General features: G+C 67.3%; 5 protein-coding genes across 5 annotated transcripts in view; 2 read left to right on the top strand and 3 right to left on the bottom strand.

The window, feature by feature from the left end:
- Positions 1 to 226: 226 nt before the first annotated feature.
- On the bottom strand, positions 227 to 3,140 carry CHLNCDRAFT_136694 (expressed protein; the record flags this gene model as incomplete). The annotated part of the gene is made up of 10 exons (XM_005845484.1): positions 227 to 331; positions 441 to 683; positions 1,032 to 1,110; positions 1,202 to 1,507; positions 1,617 to 1,730; positions 1,866 to 1,912; positions 2,038 to 2,151; positions 2,269 to 2,406; positions 2,550 to 2,640; positions 2,734 to 3,140. The coding sequence occupies 10 exons, from the start codon at positions 3,138 to 3,140 to the stop codon at positions 227 to 229; spliced, it is 1,644 nt and encodes a 547-aa protein (XP_005845546.1).
- Positions 3,141 to 3,675: 535 nt separating this feature from the next.
- CHLNCDRAFT_136693 (hypothetical protein) lies at positions 3,676 to 5,929 on the bottom strand (the record flags this gene model as incomplete). Its single annotated transcript, XM_005845483.1, has 7 exons — positions 3,676 to 4,149; positions 4,276 to 4,311; positions 4,525 to 4,566; positions 4,720 to 5,178; positions 5,275 to 5,352; positions 5,514 to 5,695; positions 5,890 to 5,929. 7 exons carry the CDS (start codon positions 5,927 to 5,929, stop codon positions 3,676 to 3,678), a joined length of 1,311 nt encoding a protein of 436 aa, XP_005845545.1.
- Positions 5,930 to 6,875: 946 nt separating this feature from the next.
- On the bottom strand, positions 6,876 to 8,707 carry CHLNCDRAFT_136692 (hypothetical protein; the record flags this gene model as incomplete). Its single annotated transcript, XM_005845482.1, has 6 exons — positions 6,876 to 7,229; positions 7,404 to 7,760; positions 7,867 to 7,944; positions 8,111 to 8,310; positions 8,444 to 8,465; positions 8,690 to 8,707. The coding sequence occupies 6 exons, from the start codon at positions 8,705 to 8,707 to the stop codon at positions 6,876 to 6,878; spliced, it is 1,029 nt and encodes a 342-aa protein (XP_005845544.1).
- A 384-nt stretch (positions 8,708 to 9,091) lies between these two features.
- CHLNCDRAFT_25663 (hypothetical protein) lies at positions 9,092 to 9,998 on the top strand (the record flags this gene model as incomplete). Its single annotated transcript, XM_005845593.1, has 5 exons — positions 9,092 to 9,231; positions 9,317 to 9,386; positions 9,490 to 9,558; positions 9,649 to 9,825; positions 9,912 to 9,998. The coding sequence occupies 5 exons, from the start codon at positions 9,092 to 9,094 to the stop codon at positions 9,996 to 9,998; spliced, it is 543 nt and encodes a 180-aa protein (XP_005845655.1).
- Positions 9,999 to 10,766: 768 nt separating this feature from the next.
- CHLNCDRAFT_136690 (hypothetical protein) overlaps positions 10,767 to 11,947 on the top strand; it is a gene marked incomplete at both ends in the record, with an annotated part of 3,135 nt that continues 1,954 nt past the window's right edge. The window contains 4 exons of the mRNA XM_005845592.1: positions 10,767 to 10,773; positions 10,900 to 10,925; positions 11,092 to 11,478; positions 11,708 to 11,804. Coding sequence (XP_005845654.1) covers positions 10,767 to 10,773; positions 10,900 to 10,925; positions 11,092 to 11,478; positions 11,708 to 11,804 — 517 coding nt within the window. The remainder of the gene's footprint in view (positions 10,774 to 10,899; positions 10,926 to 11,091; positions 11,479 to 11,707; positions 11,805 to 11,947) is intronic.

Genomic DNA, 11,947 nt, shown 5'->3' with positions numbered 1-11,947 from the left:
CGATGGATTCATTGATATTACACTCTGCCAGCGCAATGCAACCATAAACTGCACTCTGGCGGCCAGGCAGTGGGCAGCGCTGCCGTGCGGCACATAGCAGCCACCTGGCCCAGAGATCCACGGGTGGGTGGGCCGGGCTGGTGAAGGTAGCGGCCAGTCAGCCAGCCTAATGGATTCCCTCGCCCCGCGTACAAGTTGTCGGCGGCAAGGCCAACCAGGCTCACCGTCAGCTGCTCTCCGGCTTGGCCGGCAGGCCAAGCATTTGACGCACCGATTCTGCCTTGTCTGAGCGGCCCAGGCAAGCAAAGCTCTTCTTCCTTGCCTTGCCCACCTGCAACAGCAGGGCAGCATCGGCAACACAGCACTGAGAGGCTTGGCAACCAACCCTTGCGGCCCTACCAATCCCCCCAGCCAACCGCGCCGCGCATGCAACCCCGCACCTGCCGTGCCTCCAGGCACTGGTCCACCAGCTTGGCCGCCTGGATGGGGGTGCACTGCTCCCTCTTCGCCACCTCCTCCACTAGCTGCATCGCCCTCACAAACTGGTGCCAGGTCCTGCGTCGGCCTGACCGCCATGACTGTTGCGGGCCCAGCTCGCCGCGCTGGCTGGCCTGCTCCTGCTCTTCCTCCCTGTCCTTCCACGCCGGGTAGCCGTTGTGGCCCTCATAGTACAGGGTGGCGGCCTGCATGCAAGGTTCAAAGAAGGGAAGAGTTGCTCACAGGGCAGGTGCGGCAGCGCCAACGGCATCGGCTGCCGCAGCGCAGCGGCAGCAGGGCGGGCGGCACAGGCTTACCCATGTGGCGCTCGGCACCAAGCTCAGGCCGTTGCGGGGCAGGTTGCAGTCGAGGCCAGCCCACCTGCTGACAAACGAGCCCCTTGCTGAGGCGCTTGCAGGGGTGGGACAGGCGCTTCACGAGTTGTGTGGCGCAAGCGGTTCCCCTTGCCCTGGCCTGGGTGCCTGGCCCCGAGCCCCCCCCCCCCCCCCCACACACACACACCCACACACACTCACGCACCCTCCCCCGGTCACCTTGGTGACGGCGGCCGCGTGCGCCTCGTAGTGCAGGGCGGCGGTGAAGTTGGCACCGTGGTATAGCGGCATGGACCAACTGCGGCAGGCGGGCAGGCGACGGGCGGCAGGGGTGAACAACAACGCAAGGCTGGTGGGCCGGATTGAATGCGAGGCCATTCTGCACTCACAACTCCAGCAGGCCGTCCTTGGTACTGATGTCGGGGACGGGCTGCTGCTGGATCTCGAATCTCAGGGCCAGGTACGCCGCCTCCGCCGTCACCGGGCACAACTCAGGCTCACTGGCAGGGATCCAGTCGTACCACTGCACCTCGCCTGCTGCGGTGCGCTTGCCGCCCCGCAGGACGGTGCGGTGCACCAGGCAGTCGGCCTCGCCAATGACCTTTTGCGGCCGAGGCGCCGCAAGGTCTGCCAGGTAAACAGGCAGCGTGTCGTCGCTGCGGCCGATGCCCTTCAGGCACGCCAGGTTGGCGGCCCTGCAAAGCGCACCAGGGTGGCGGGTGCAGGTTGTGGGCAACGCCAAGCGCACGCCCACCAGTGGAGCAAGGCCGCAATGTTGCAGCCGTTGTGGGCGCATGCACGCACCAGTCGCGCGTGGAGGCGATGTCGCCCTGGCTGAGCCACCAGTGGAAGCAGGCCATGACCTCCTCATCCGTCAGCGACTCTGCCGCTGTGTTCTTCTGGGGGTCACCAACCGGCCTGCACAAGGCGTGGAGCAAGGAAGGGCGCCAGCAGCTTCATCGAGCAGGCACGCAGGCTGGGGGCAGGCAGGCAGGCAGGGGGTGCAGGCTGGTGGCATCGGCAGGGGGGCAGGCAGGCACTTTGGTGGCGCACCGTCCCTTCTTGGGCAGCACCAGGGCGCAGCCGTTCATGAACTCCACCTGCAGAGCGGGCGGGGACAGCAAAGAAATCAGCCTTGCTGCAGCCTCGCCCAGCAAGCCAAGCAATCATGTGTTTTGCAAGCAGTAAGGCATGGGTGGCGCCAGCGGGCGCATGTCGGGCTCACTTTGAACTCGCGTGTGGCCATCAGCTCCCTGGCATCAGACCAGCCGTTGCTGATGCACAACTGGTTGTATTTCAGCACAGCCGCGTTGCGGACGGCGCGTAGCAGGCCGAATGACTGCAGCCACCAATGCAGACAAGGTGTTGGCTGGTGCAGGCAGGGGCTGGCCGGGCCAAGCAAGTGCAGGGCTGGCACGAGTGTCAAGCGGGGCAGGTGGTGGGCGGCGGCATTTACCATGGACTCCTTCTTCCCCCTGTAGTTGAAGCAAGGCATGTTGTTCGCCACCCAGGCAATGAACTTTGCCATGATCGTGACCACCTGCATCGCGTCCTGCGCTGCTGCCAGGGTGAAGCCTTGAATGTTGCAGAAGGCCTACATGTGCACAGGGGGAAGGGGGGTCGGGGGGCGGGCCCAGGCAGGCCAGCAGGCTGGTGCTACCTGGCGGGGCGGGGCATAGCTGGGTTGGTTGGCTGGTGCGCTGGCGGCGCCGAGCTGCCTGTGGCAAGCAAGGTCACCTCCAGCTTGCGCAGGTGGCTGTCATACGACTTCAGCGTTTTGTCCTGCAGGCGCTTGCGGGACTTGCGGGCCAGCTCCTCCTCGGTGTACCTGCAGCAACGGGGGCAGCCAGCAGGCGAGGAAGTGAATGCCTGCAGGCAGATCCGGCAGGTCCGGCCGGCAGGGAGGCAAGCAAGCACGCACTCGGGGTTGCGCAGCTTGACGGCCTTGCCGCTGCTGCCCCGCCGGCGCTTGTACGCTGGGGCATCGGGCGAATCAGCCTGGTGGCTGCCGCTGTCGGCGCCTGCCTCTGGCGGTGCCCTGCCCAGCGCTGCCGCAGCCGCTGCCCATTCCGCGTCTGCATCGCTGACGGCGTCCTCATAGTCGCTGTCGTCCTGCTGCTGGCTGGGGCTGCTGCAGGGGCTGCTTCTGCAGCTGCTGGGCCCGCGGGTGGCCTTGCTGCGCCGCGCCTTGGGGCGGGGGAGGGGCGGAGGGCGGCTGCCGAGCGGCGGGCGGGCACCGGGCGGCAGCGCCGACTGCTGCAGGCTAGTGGACTGGTGGATCCAGTGTGTTGCGGCATCGATCTCCGAGTCGTCCGCTGCCTCGACCATCTTTCTGGGCTGGGTGCGGGCGCGCTGGGGCCGCGGAAACGCCTCTAAGCCCATGGCTGCAGGCGGGAGGCAAGGGGGGAGAGGGAGCGGGGAGCGTGGGGTGGCGCCAGGAGCACAGGCAACAGGCTGCATGGGCAACAGGCTGCATGGGCGCAGCCGGCCAGGGGCAGCCGTTGTTGACAGCCGGCAGTGCACCTGGCCGTGTGGGGCGCGCCCAGGGCGCCGCGGTGCTCCCTTGCTGATGCTAGGCCCAGGTCTGGCGCCGCGGGAGGCCGCGCAGGGCAACAGACGGGCAGTTGTGGTGTGTAAGTGTGCCAGGAAGGCCCCTGGGGGCGCGCTGCCGGGTGCCCCGGTGCCCCAAGAAAAACTGATGCAAGAAATACGGGTGGGGGGACGCGGGGCACGTCCCCGCGTGGGTGTCCCCCAACATGTGGCCACGTCCCCCCACCCCGGTCTTTCCTTTGGGAAAAGAGGCGTTGCGGCACTGGCGGGAAGTGTGGCTGCTGATAGCGAGAGAGTCCCGCAAGGCGGCTCCTCATGACAGGAACATGGCTGTCCAGTCGTCTTGCAGCGGCGGCAGCGCGTAGGTGGTGGCTGCGATATCGATGCTGCCGCCAGAGCTGGCAGGCCTGCCTGGAGGGCACTGCTCTGCCGCTGCCGGGGATGTGCTGGCAGCGACAGCGCTGGCTGGGCCCTGGAAGGCGTCACAGCGAAGCGCCGCTGGCGCTGTGGCAGCTGGCGTGGCAGCGGCGGTTGACAGCATGGCGGTGGCTGCAGGCTGAGGTGCCGAAAGCGCGGGGCCGGGCCAGCTCTGCGCTCCAGGCGGGGCCCAGCCTGCCTGTGCAAACCCCAGCAGAGGATGCAGGAAGGCAGAGCTGGCGGCGGAGGGCCGCCTGCTGGCGCTGTCGCCGCCCCACTGCCACCCGCCGCCCCACTGCCACCCGCCAGCCGGCTGCGCCATGCTGGGTGCCAGGTACAGCGGCACGCTGCCAGCCAGGGTCAGCTGCGGCTGGGGCGGGGGCGGGGCAGGGCATGGCAGGGGGTGAGGCAGCGGCTGGTGGGCCTGGGCCGGTTGCCGCGCTGCTGCCGTGGGGGCGGCGCTGGCCGGGAATCCTAGCTGAGCGTTGACCCCAACCAGCTCTTCTTCAGTTGGCACCCACAGTGCCTCAGGCTGCAGGCAGCGGGTTGGAAACAGGGCAGTGGGTGTGTGCTTGCGGCAGAGTGTGACGGAAGCCCGGCGGGCGGCTCGGGCCGGTGGCGTCCCGCATGTGCTGCGCCGCGGGAGCTGCCGGCCGTTGCCGCCGGGCGCACAGGCAGCAAGGTGCACAACGGTGGGAAGGGCCATGCATGTGTGGGGAGGCTCAGGGCAGGCAGGCAGGCTCACCGGATCGACCTGTAGCTGAGTCAGCGCCAGCCGTACCATCTCCTGAGAGGGACGGGGCAGGGCTGCTGGGGCGGGCTCCCGCTGCGGTGCAGGCGCCGCCGGCCGCTTGCTCGCCTGCGTGGGGACCGGCTGCGGTGCTGGCACTCGCGCCGGAGCAGCCGGACGCCAGGCATCTGGCACTGGCACTGGCCAGACCGGGCGCGGCTGCATCCACATCATCATGCTGTTGTGCAGCACCGCCCACTGCTGCTGCTCTGCTGGCTGCGACCCAGGGTCCGGCCCTGCAAGCTCAGCCTCAGGGTGGGCTGGGAACCGCGGCGGCGGCAGGGGCAGGCGCAGGGAGGGCACCTCGCAGGCGGGCTGGGATGGAAGGCCCGACGCATGCGGCAGCAGGCACGGCGCCTGCTGGAACGCCTGCTGCTGCACTGCCTGCTGCTGCTGCTGCTGCTGGCCCAGGCTGTGGTGCGCTGCCGCCGGCTCCTGCGCCCCCGCCTCGCTGCGTCTGCTGCGCTGCGGTGGCTGGCGTGGCTGCTGCTCCAGCGCCGGCTGCGTCTTGTCCTTGCTGAGTCCGCGCTGGCTCTTGTGGCGGTGCAGGCTGGCGCGGCAGCACCGCCGCCCCTCATCAAACGCCTCGAGCCCGTGCAGCTTCGAGCACTGCAGGCAGGCGGATGGGCAGGCGGCATATGCTTGGGGGCGGCTCGGCAGGCAAGCACAGATGCCTGAAGGAGAGGCGCTTGACCCGCTGCCCACCTGCTGGCACCAGCGGTGCGGCCCGCCCTCCAGCTCCAGAACAGGCGTCTCCTTGCACCGCATGCAAATCCTGTACTTCTGCGGCAGCAGGGAGGGCAGGTGCACGACAGCAAGTAGGGCTCATCAGTGTGGGTGCAATGGCCCAGCAGCCATTACCGTTGCCAACGGCGGGGAAGCATGTCCCGCCATTGGCCTGCCGCCATGTCGCCGAGTGCAGCCCGCATCATTTGTTCGCCCACCGTGCAGTAGCCGGGATCCAGCTTGGAGCTGCAGCCCGGGATGCGGCAGCTGCGTGTGCTGGGCGACCGATGCCGCTTGCATGGCGACGCGTCGCCGCTCAAGGTGCTGCCGCTGCTGGTACCCCCGCCAGTGCTGCCGCAGGGCTGCGAATGCTGGTGGCTGCCGCTGGTGGCGGAGGGGGCTGCGGGGGAGGGCGTAGGAGTACTGCCCGCAATTAGAGGAGGCGAGCAGCCAGGGGAACTGGCGGCCGGCAGCCAGCGGCGGCAGAGGACCTGGGCAGCTGCGCAGCGCTGGTCAGACTGGGGATGCAGCGCAGAAGCTTTATTCACTTGCAGTGCTGGCTTGTAGCACCCGCGACTACCGGCCTGTCCTCACCTGGCTCCGATGGCAACTCTCCTGCCAGGCGTTTTCGCATAGAGCTGGTTGCGCCCCAATTCCGTCAATTGACTGAGGTTAAATGTGTAACGTGAGCATCGAATGGGCCGAGTGTTGCGTTTTTCCGCAGGGCGCCACGTCCGCCGCCAGGTGGGACGCGGCCCCATCGTGAGATGGCCGCGGCCTGGATCTGTTGTGACCAGCTTCCTGTCCTCGGGGTACCCGCACTAAATGTTGCTTTCCGTAGCACCATACGGGCCCGGGGGCCTTGCAACACGCCTGGCCAGTCGGCGGCTTCAGCCTCTAGGCTTGCAGATGGCTGTGTTTCACTACTAGGGGCCAGGGGCAACTGGGTCACGGGGCAAAGGAGGGCAGAGACAGCACAGGCGGGCCAGCGACCCTATGTCATGAGCACCCGCGGCGGTCGCCACTGGCATGCATCTCAGTCAGCGAGTACTAGTAGGGCATCCTGCTGCTGCCCCCAGAGCCTACCCTCACACCAGCATCACCTTGCGGGCCAATGATGTATTGGCGGGTCCTGTGCTGCTACTCTAGCATGCCAGCCTCGGCCCACCGCGGCTGCCTGTCTCAACGACCGCTCCAGCGCTCCGGCAGTATCAGCGATGGCCGCATTGCGACCGCTCAGTAGGGGCAACGATTACATTGCAGTATCAGGCAGGCTCACAAAATTGACAACGCAGAGAGAGGGATCCAACAAGTGGGCTCGCATCTCATGCACAGCGTGGGCGGCTGGCTGGTATGCGCTTGCATGCAAAGGGAGAAATTTGGAAAGAATCAAGAAACAGAAACACATTGTGTAGCACAGCGGCAAGAGTTATGTCTGTAACATGCGTTAGCAGCAGGAAGGCAAAACTGTTGAACGGAGCGCTGGGCATTGGCGCCAGCGGCACAGCGCCGTTTTGCACGGTGCAATATGAATCAAGAAAGCCAAAGAATCAGGACATCAGGCAGGGATTGGTAGGTTCTCAGGGTAGCGCTCGATAGGTCTTGCCGTTTTTTCTTGTGATGAGTCCAGGGTGCATCAGGCGCTGGGCCTGCCCGGCACAGGCAAGGCCAGCGATGCCAGGCGCCAGCGGCCAGGCCTGCTCGCCGCCTATGAACAGCGCCTGCACCACGGTCGGCAGCGGCGTGTGGGCGGGTGCCGCGCAGCCGCTAGCGTTGCCGCTGCTGCCTGCTGCCGTGCTGCCGCGGAGAGCCAGAGGCGGCAGCGACGGAGGCAGGGCGGGTGGTGGCGTGGCAAAGGAAGCTTCCAGTTGGAATCCCATCTGGGAGTTGAAATGGTCCAGCTGGGCTGCGCTGGGCACCCACAGCGTGTCGGGCTGCAGCCGGGCAGGATGAGAGCAAGGTGGGAACAGGGTGAGAGGGGGCACGAGACACGCCGGCACACCGTCGGTTGGTGGGCCGCAGAGGCAAGGTGGGTGCCCCAGCATCCCGCGCCAACAGCGCTGAGCACATGCACATGCCCCGGCAAGGGAGGGCAGCACAGCGCTCACCATGTCGGCTTCCAGCTGCTGCAGGGCCAGGTGTGCCAGCTGCAGGTCTGGGGCGCGTGGTGGGGCTCCAGCCTGGCGATGCAGAGCCGACGCCGGTGCCACGGCAAGCGGCGGTGGCGTGGGCGGCAGCAGCGCCCACGGCGACGGTGCCAGCTGCACCAGCTGTGGCGGCAGCTGCGGCAGGGGCGGAGGCCGCGCCTGCGGCGAGCGCGCCCGCCGCTGCTCCTGAGCTTCTTCTGCGGCCCCCCCGGTGGCCCGCCTGCTGCTGGCCCAGCGCAGCTGCTGGTGGCGCAGCAGGCTGCCCTTGCAGCTGCGCCGCGCATCCTCAAACGCCTCGAGGCCGTGCAGCTTGGAGCACTGCAGGCAGGCAGACGGGCAGGTGGGCAGGCGGCATGTGGCTCGGCAGGCACAGCATAGACAAAAACATGGACCGCATAAAAGAGACACTTCCTCCGCTGCACACCTGCTGGCACCAGCGGTGCGGCACGCCGTGCACGTCCAGCACCTTCTGCTCTCGGCAGCGGTTGCAAATGCAGTACTTCTGGTGGGCAAGAAAGAGGGGCAGGGAGGCAGAAGGTGTTGGTGTTCAGGGAGGGACTTCAGCGGGAGCACGCTGGCTGCCAGATGCATGCATGCATGCAAGGAAGGTGGTACCATTCAGCCCCCGTGCTTATCGCCATCACAGGGCCCAGCCGAGCCGCACTCACCATGTTGTAGCTCGCAGCGAGGCGGCCGCCGCAGCCTGGGATGCGGCACTGCCGCCGGTGCGGCTGCTTGCCGCGCTGCCTGCTGCTGGGGTTGGAGCCGCAGCTGGCGCCATCCTCCCCGTGGCTGCCGCTGGTGGCCAGGCTCGGTTCCGAGGCATTGTTGTGGTGCTCGGTGGTAGCGGGATCGGCAGCGAGCGTGTCTGCACGGGCAGGCGCGGCGGGCGGCAACAGGCGGCGGGAGTCACGACCCTTGAGCTGGCACTACGGCTGCACATGCGACTGCTTGGTGCTGCTGGTAGTGGAGCAGAGCTCACACGTGAGGGGCAGACTCACCCAGCTCGAATGGGACGTCACCCTCCCGCACACACAGGGCAGGCACTTGGTGGACTCGTTGAAGGCGGAGGTTCTTGTGTATGGCAAGGCACATCAAATGGGATGATTGGGTGCGACCCAATCCGACAGCTCCGACATGCAGCCTCTACAACATCTCCGAACCATGGCTTTAAATATATGTAACGGCCTCCCATTGACACCCAGCAGCTCCAGCCAATTGGGGCGGCAAGCTGCGGCAGCACGCACCCCAGGGGTCTCAACCATCGGTGCCTATGCAACAAGAAGGTGTTATGTAACGATCGGCTAGCCGCTGCAAGTCGGGCCGCGGGCGCACATGCCAGGCCGCCAGTGCGGCGCTGCCTGCGCTGGCGCCGCAAAACCTGGCATGCGATGGGGCTCTGCATCAAGCTGGGCAATGCTGTAGCATTGGAGGGATTGCAAATAGTCTTCTCCTGGGCTGCTCTGGACAGCTCACCTCGTCAGCCTGAAGGGAGTGCTGCCAGGAGGCCAGCGGCATTCAGTCCATCCAAGCACCAGGCAAGAAAGCCTCAGAGCCACAGGGTGCCCAGGTCACTGCAGCTGATTTTCTCGTTGTTTTCAGCCCTCCCTCAGCTCATCCAAGTCCACTGCTGAACCTTCCAGCTCCAGATGGAGCTCCAAGGCAGCTGCCGCTGCGGGGCGGTTAAGTTCAGCTGCTTGAGCCAAGCCCCGGTGCCCTTCATGCGCTGCTACTGCAGGCAAGGCATGCAGGGAGGGGCTGGGCAGAGAATCAATCGCACTGGAGTGCAGTGGCTTGGGCGCCGGGGGGGGGGGGGGGGTGGGCGACGCCTCGTCCAAACATCCACGAGGGCTGTCCCTCTGCCCCTTTTGCAGCATCTGCCGCAAGGTCAGCGGCTGCGGCGGGTACGCCATCAACATCATGGCGCAGGCCGACAGCCTCAAGGTGGGCGGCTGCATGTTCTGCCTTCCCATCGCGCAGGATGAGCCAGCGCCCGGTCATCTCCCTGCCTGCCAGGCTCCCGGCCCACCCCGCCTGAGTGCTGCAGGTGACGGGCCGCGAGAACCTGAAGCCCTACCGGTTGATGCTGCCGGCGGAGAGCGGCGGCGCGCTGCAGGTGGGCGGGCATGCCCCGGCCGGCAGCAGGCCCCTGAGATCCCCCTGCCCAGCTCAAGGACAGCCGCCTCCGTGCCCCCTTGACGTGCAGCCCTCCACCAACACGCGGTTCTTCTGCAAGGAGTGCGGCTGCCACCTGTGGGCGCAAGACCCATCGTGGGAGCAGTGGTGCTACCCGTTTGCCGGCGCCATCGACACGGAGCTGCCTGTACCGCCCCGCAGCGTGCACATGATGCTCAAGGACAAGGCACCCTGGGTGGTGCCGCAGGTGGGGCCAGCAATGCGTGGGTGTGACTGCTCCTCTGCCTGCCCTGGGCCTGCTGGGCTCACGGAAGGGCTGCTGCCGGGCTGCAGGTGGGCCCCCAGGACGACCAGTTCGATGCGTATCCAGATCTCAGCATCGAGGAGTGGCACAAGAAGCACAAGCTGTGGGTGGAGTGAGGAGCGCGAGCAGAGTGGAGCGGTGCCAGCGCTGCACTGGCAATGGACGGCGGCATGTCAGCAATCTGATTGCCCCTCAGTGGCCAGCAAACTGGAGTGGTGCCAACGCCTTCCCGACATGGTGCCATGGGAGAAGGCGCCGCATGGGTGCTGCGCTGCTGGCGGCCCAGCTGTGACATCGGCCCTGGATCCAGTGCAAACCAAAGAGGTGTCCTGGGGCCGCAGCCCTCTGGCCTTGCCGCTCACTGACTGCTGGCTCGCAGGCGCAAAGAGCTGGGGCGCTGTGGGCAAGGCGCCACCTGTGGGTCGCCGCAGCAGCTGGTGGGGCGCAGCAGGGGTGTGCATGAATTGAGCTGGGCACCTCCTCGGGCCATCACTGGCGGCCATTACTGGCACCAGAGCTGTAGACATGTGCGGCAGGTTGGTGATGGTGCGTGAGCGAGGCATGAGGTGCCCCGCTTGTGTGCTTGCAATCACCGCAGATTGCACTGCAGGCCGCCCGGGAATGCGCTGGTCGCGGGTGGAGGCCTCCTGGCGGCAATCGGTCAAATGTGTAGTGCCCGCGTAGTGCCTTGGCCGGGGGCGCCTTCACGCCCCGGAATTGATGACAACCGCACTTGCGCTTTTGTGCAATCCATTCTCCGCCGCCAGGCCAGTTCGGTGCGCCCCTCCCGGCCCCCGCAGAGCCCAATCTCTTTTCTGGGCGCCACCAACTGCCGAGGCTCAAGCAGCGCCAGTCCACTCTCGGGGGTTCTTCGGGCAAGCACAATGTGTGGTGAGTGGTGGAGAGGAGCCAGGGGGCGGCGGGACGGCCGGGCCACGCGGTGGCAGCGCCTGCAGAACCGCCCTTCCTGCCCCCATGCCCCTGACCGCGCCCTCCCCCTTCCCTCCCTCCCCGCAGGCATCTTTGGCTTCTACTTCTACGATGTGAGCGCCCGCCGCCTGCCCTGCCGCCGCTGGGGTCTGCTGGTTGGGCCGCCCGCCGCCGCATGGCGCCGCATGCCCCGGCAGTTGCAGATCGCGCGCCGCCGCCGCCATCTCTGCCCCCCTGCCCTCACCCCTGCCTGCACCCCCTCCCCACGCCCGCCCGCAGGTGCGGCACAGCCACCAGGAGATCCTGAACACGCTGTTTGACGGCCTGCGGCGGCTGGAGTACCGCGGCTACGACTCGGCGGGCGTGTCGATCGACTGGCCGGTGCAGGCCGAGGGCGAGGCCGCGCCCTCCACCAAGCCCGTGGTCATCAAGGCCAAGGGCAAGGTGGACGACCTGGTGAAGCTGGTCAGCGAGGAGATCAAGGGCTTCCCCTTTGACCCCAAGGCCCAGGTCAAGGCGCACGCCGGCATCGCGCACACGCGGTGGGCCACCCACGGCCCGCCCTGCGCCCGCAACTCCCACCCCCACGTCTCCTCCCCCGACCACGAGTTCGTGGTGGTGCACAACGGCACCATCACCAACTTCCGCGCCCTCAAGGAGTTCCTGGTGGGTGCTGGCCGCCGCGCTGAGAGGGGCACCGCCAGCCGGGCGCCTGGCTTGTGGCTGGCTGGCTGATGTGCCCGCTCGACGCCAAGGGGCACACAAGCTGAACGGCTGCCTAGGTGCTGCGCCAGCGCGCCGCATAATCCCTGCCCGCCCGCCCGCCCAATGCGCCGCGGCCCCAGCCAGCCCTCTCATCCTCACCATACCTTGCTGCTTTCCCTTCCGCCCGCAGATGAAGGAGGGCGAGACGTTTGAGAGCGACACCGACACGGAGGTCATCCCCAAGCTGTGCAAGTTCCTGTACAGGTTGGGCCCACACAGGGGCAGCTGTGACGGCCCCGCTCCGGCGCCTGCCTTGCACCTGCACGTCTGGCGCCAGCGCTTGGGTCTGCTATGCCACGCCAAGCGCGCCCCATTCTGCATCCGCCCCCGTCGGCTCCTGCGCCACCCCCCTTGACCCCCCCCCCCCCCC

This window comes from Chlorella variabilis (genome assembly GCF_000147415.1).
Source record: "Chlorella variabilis unplaced genomic scaffold CHLNCscaffold_17, whole genome shotgun sequence".
In the NCBI taxonomy this organism is placed as follows: Eukaryota; Viridiplantae; Chlorophyta; class Trebouxiophyceae; order Chlorellales; family Chlorellaceae; genus Chlorella; species Chlorella variabilis.
Note: the sequence above shows the minus strand (reverse complement) of the source record. Positions and strands in the feature narration are given on the sequence as shown.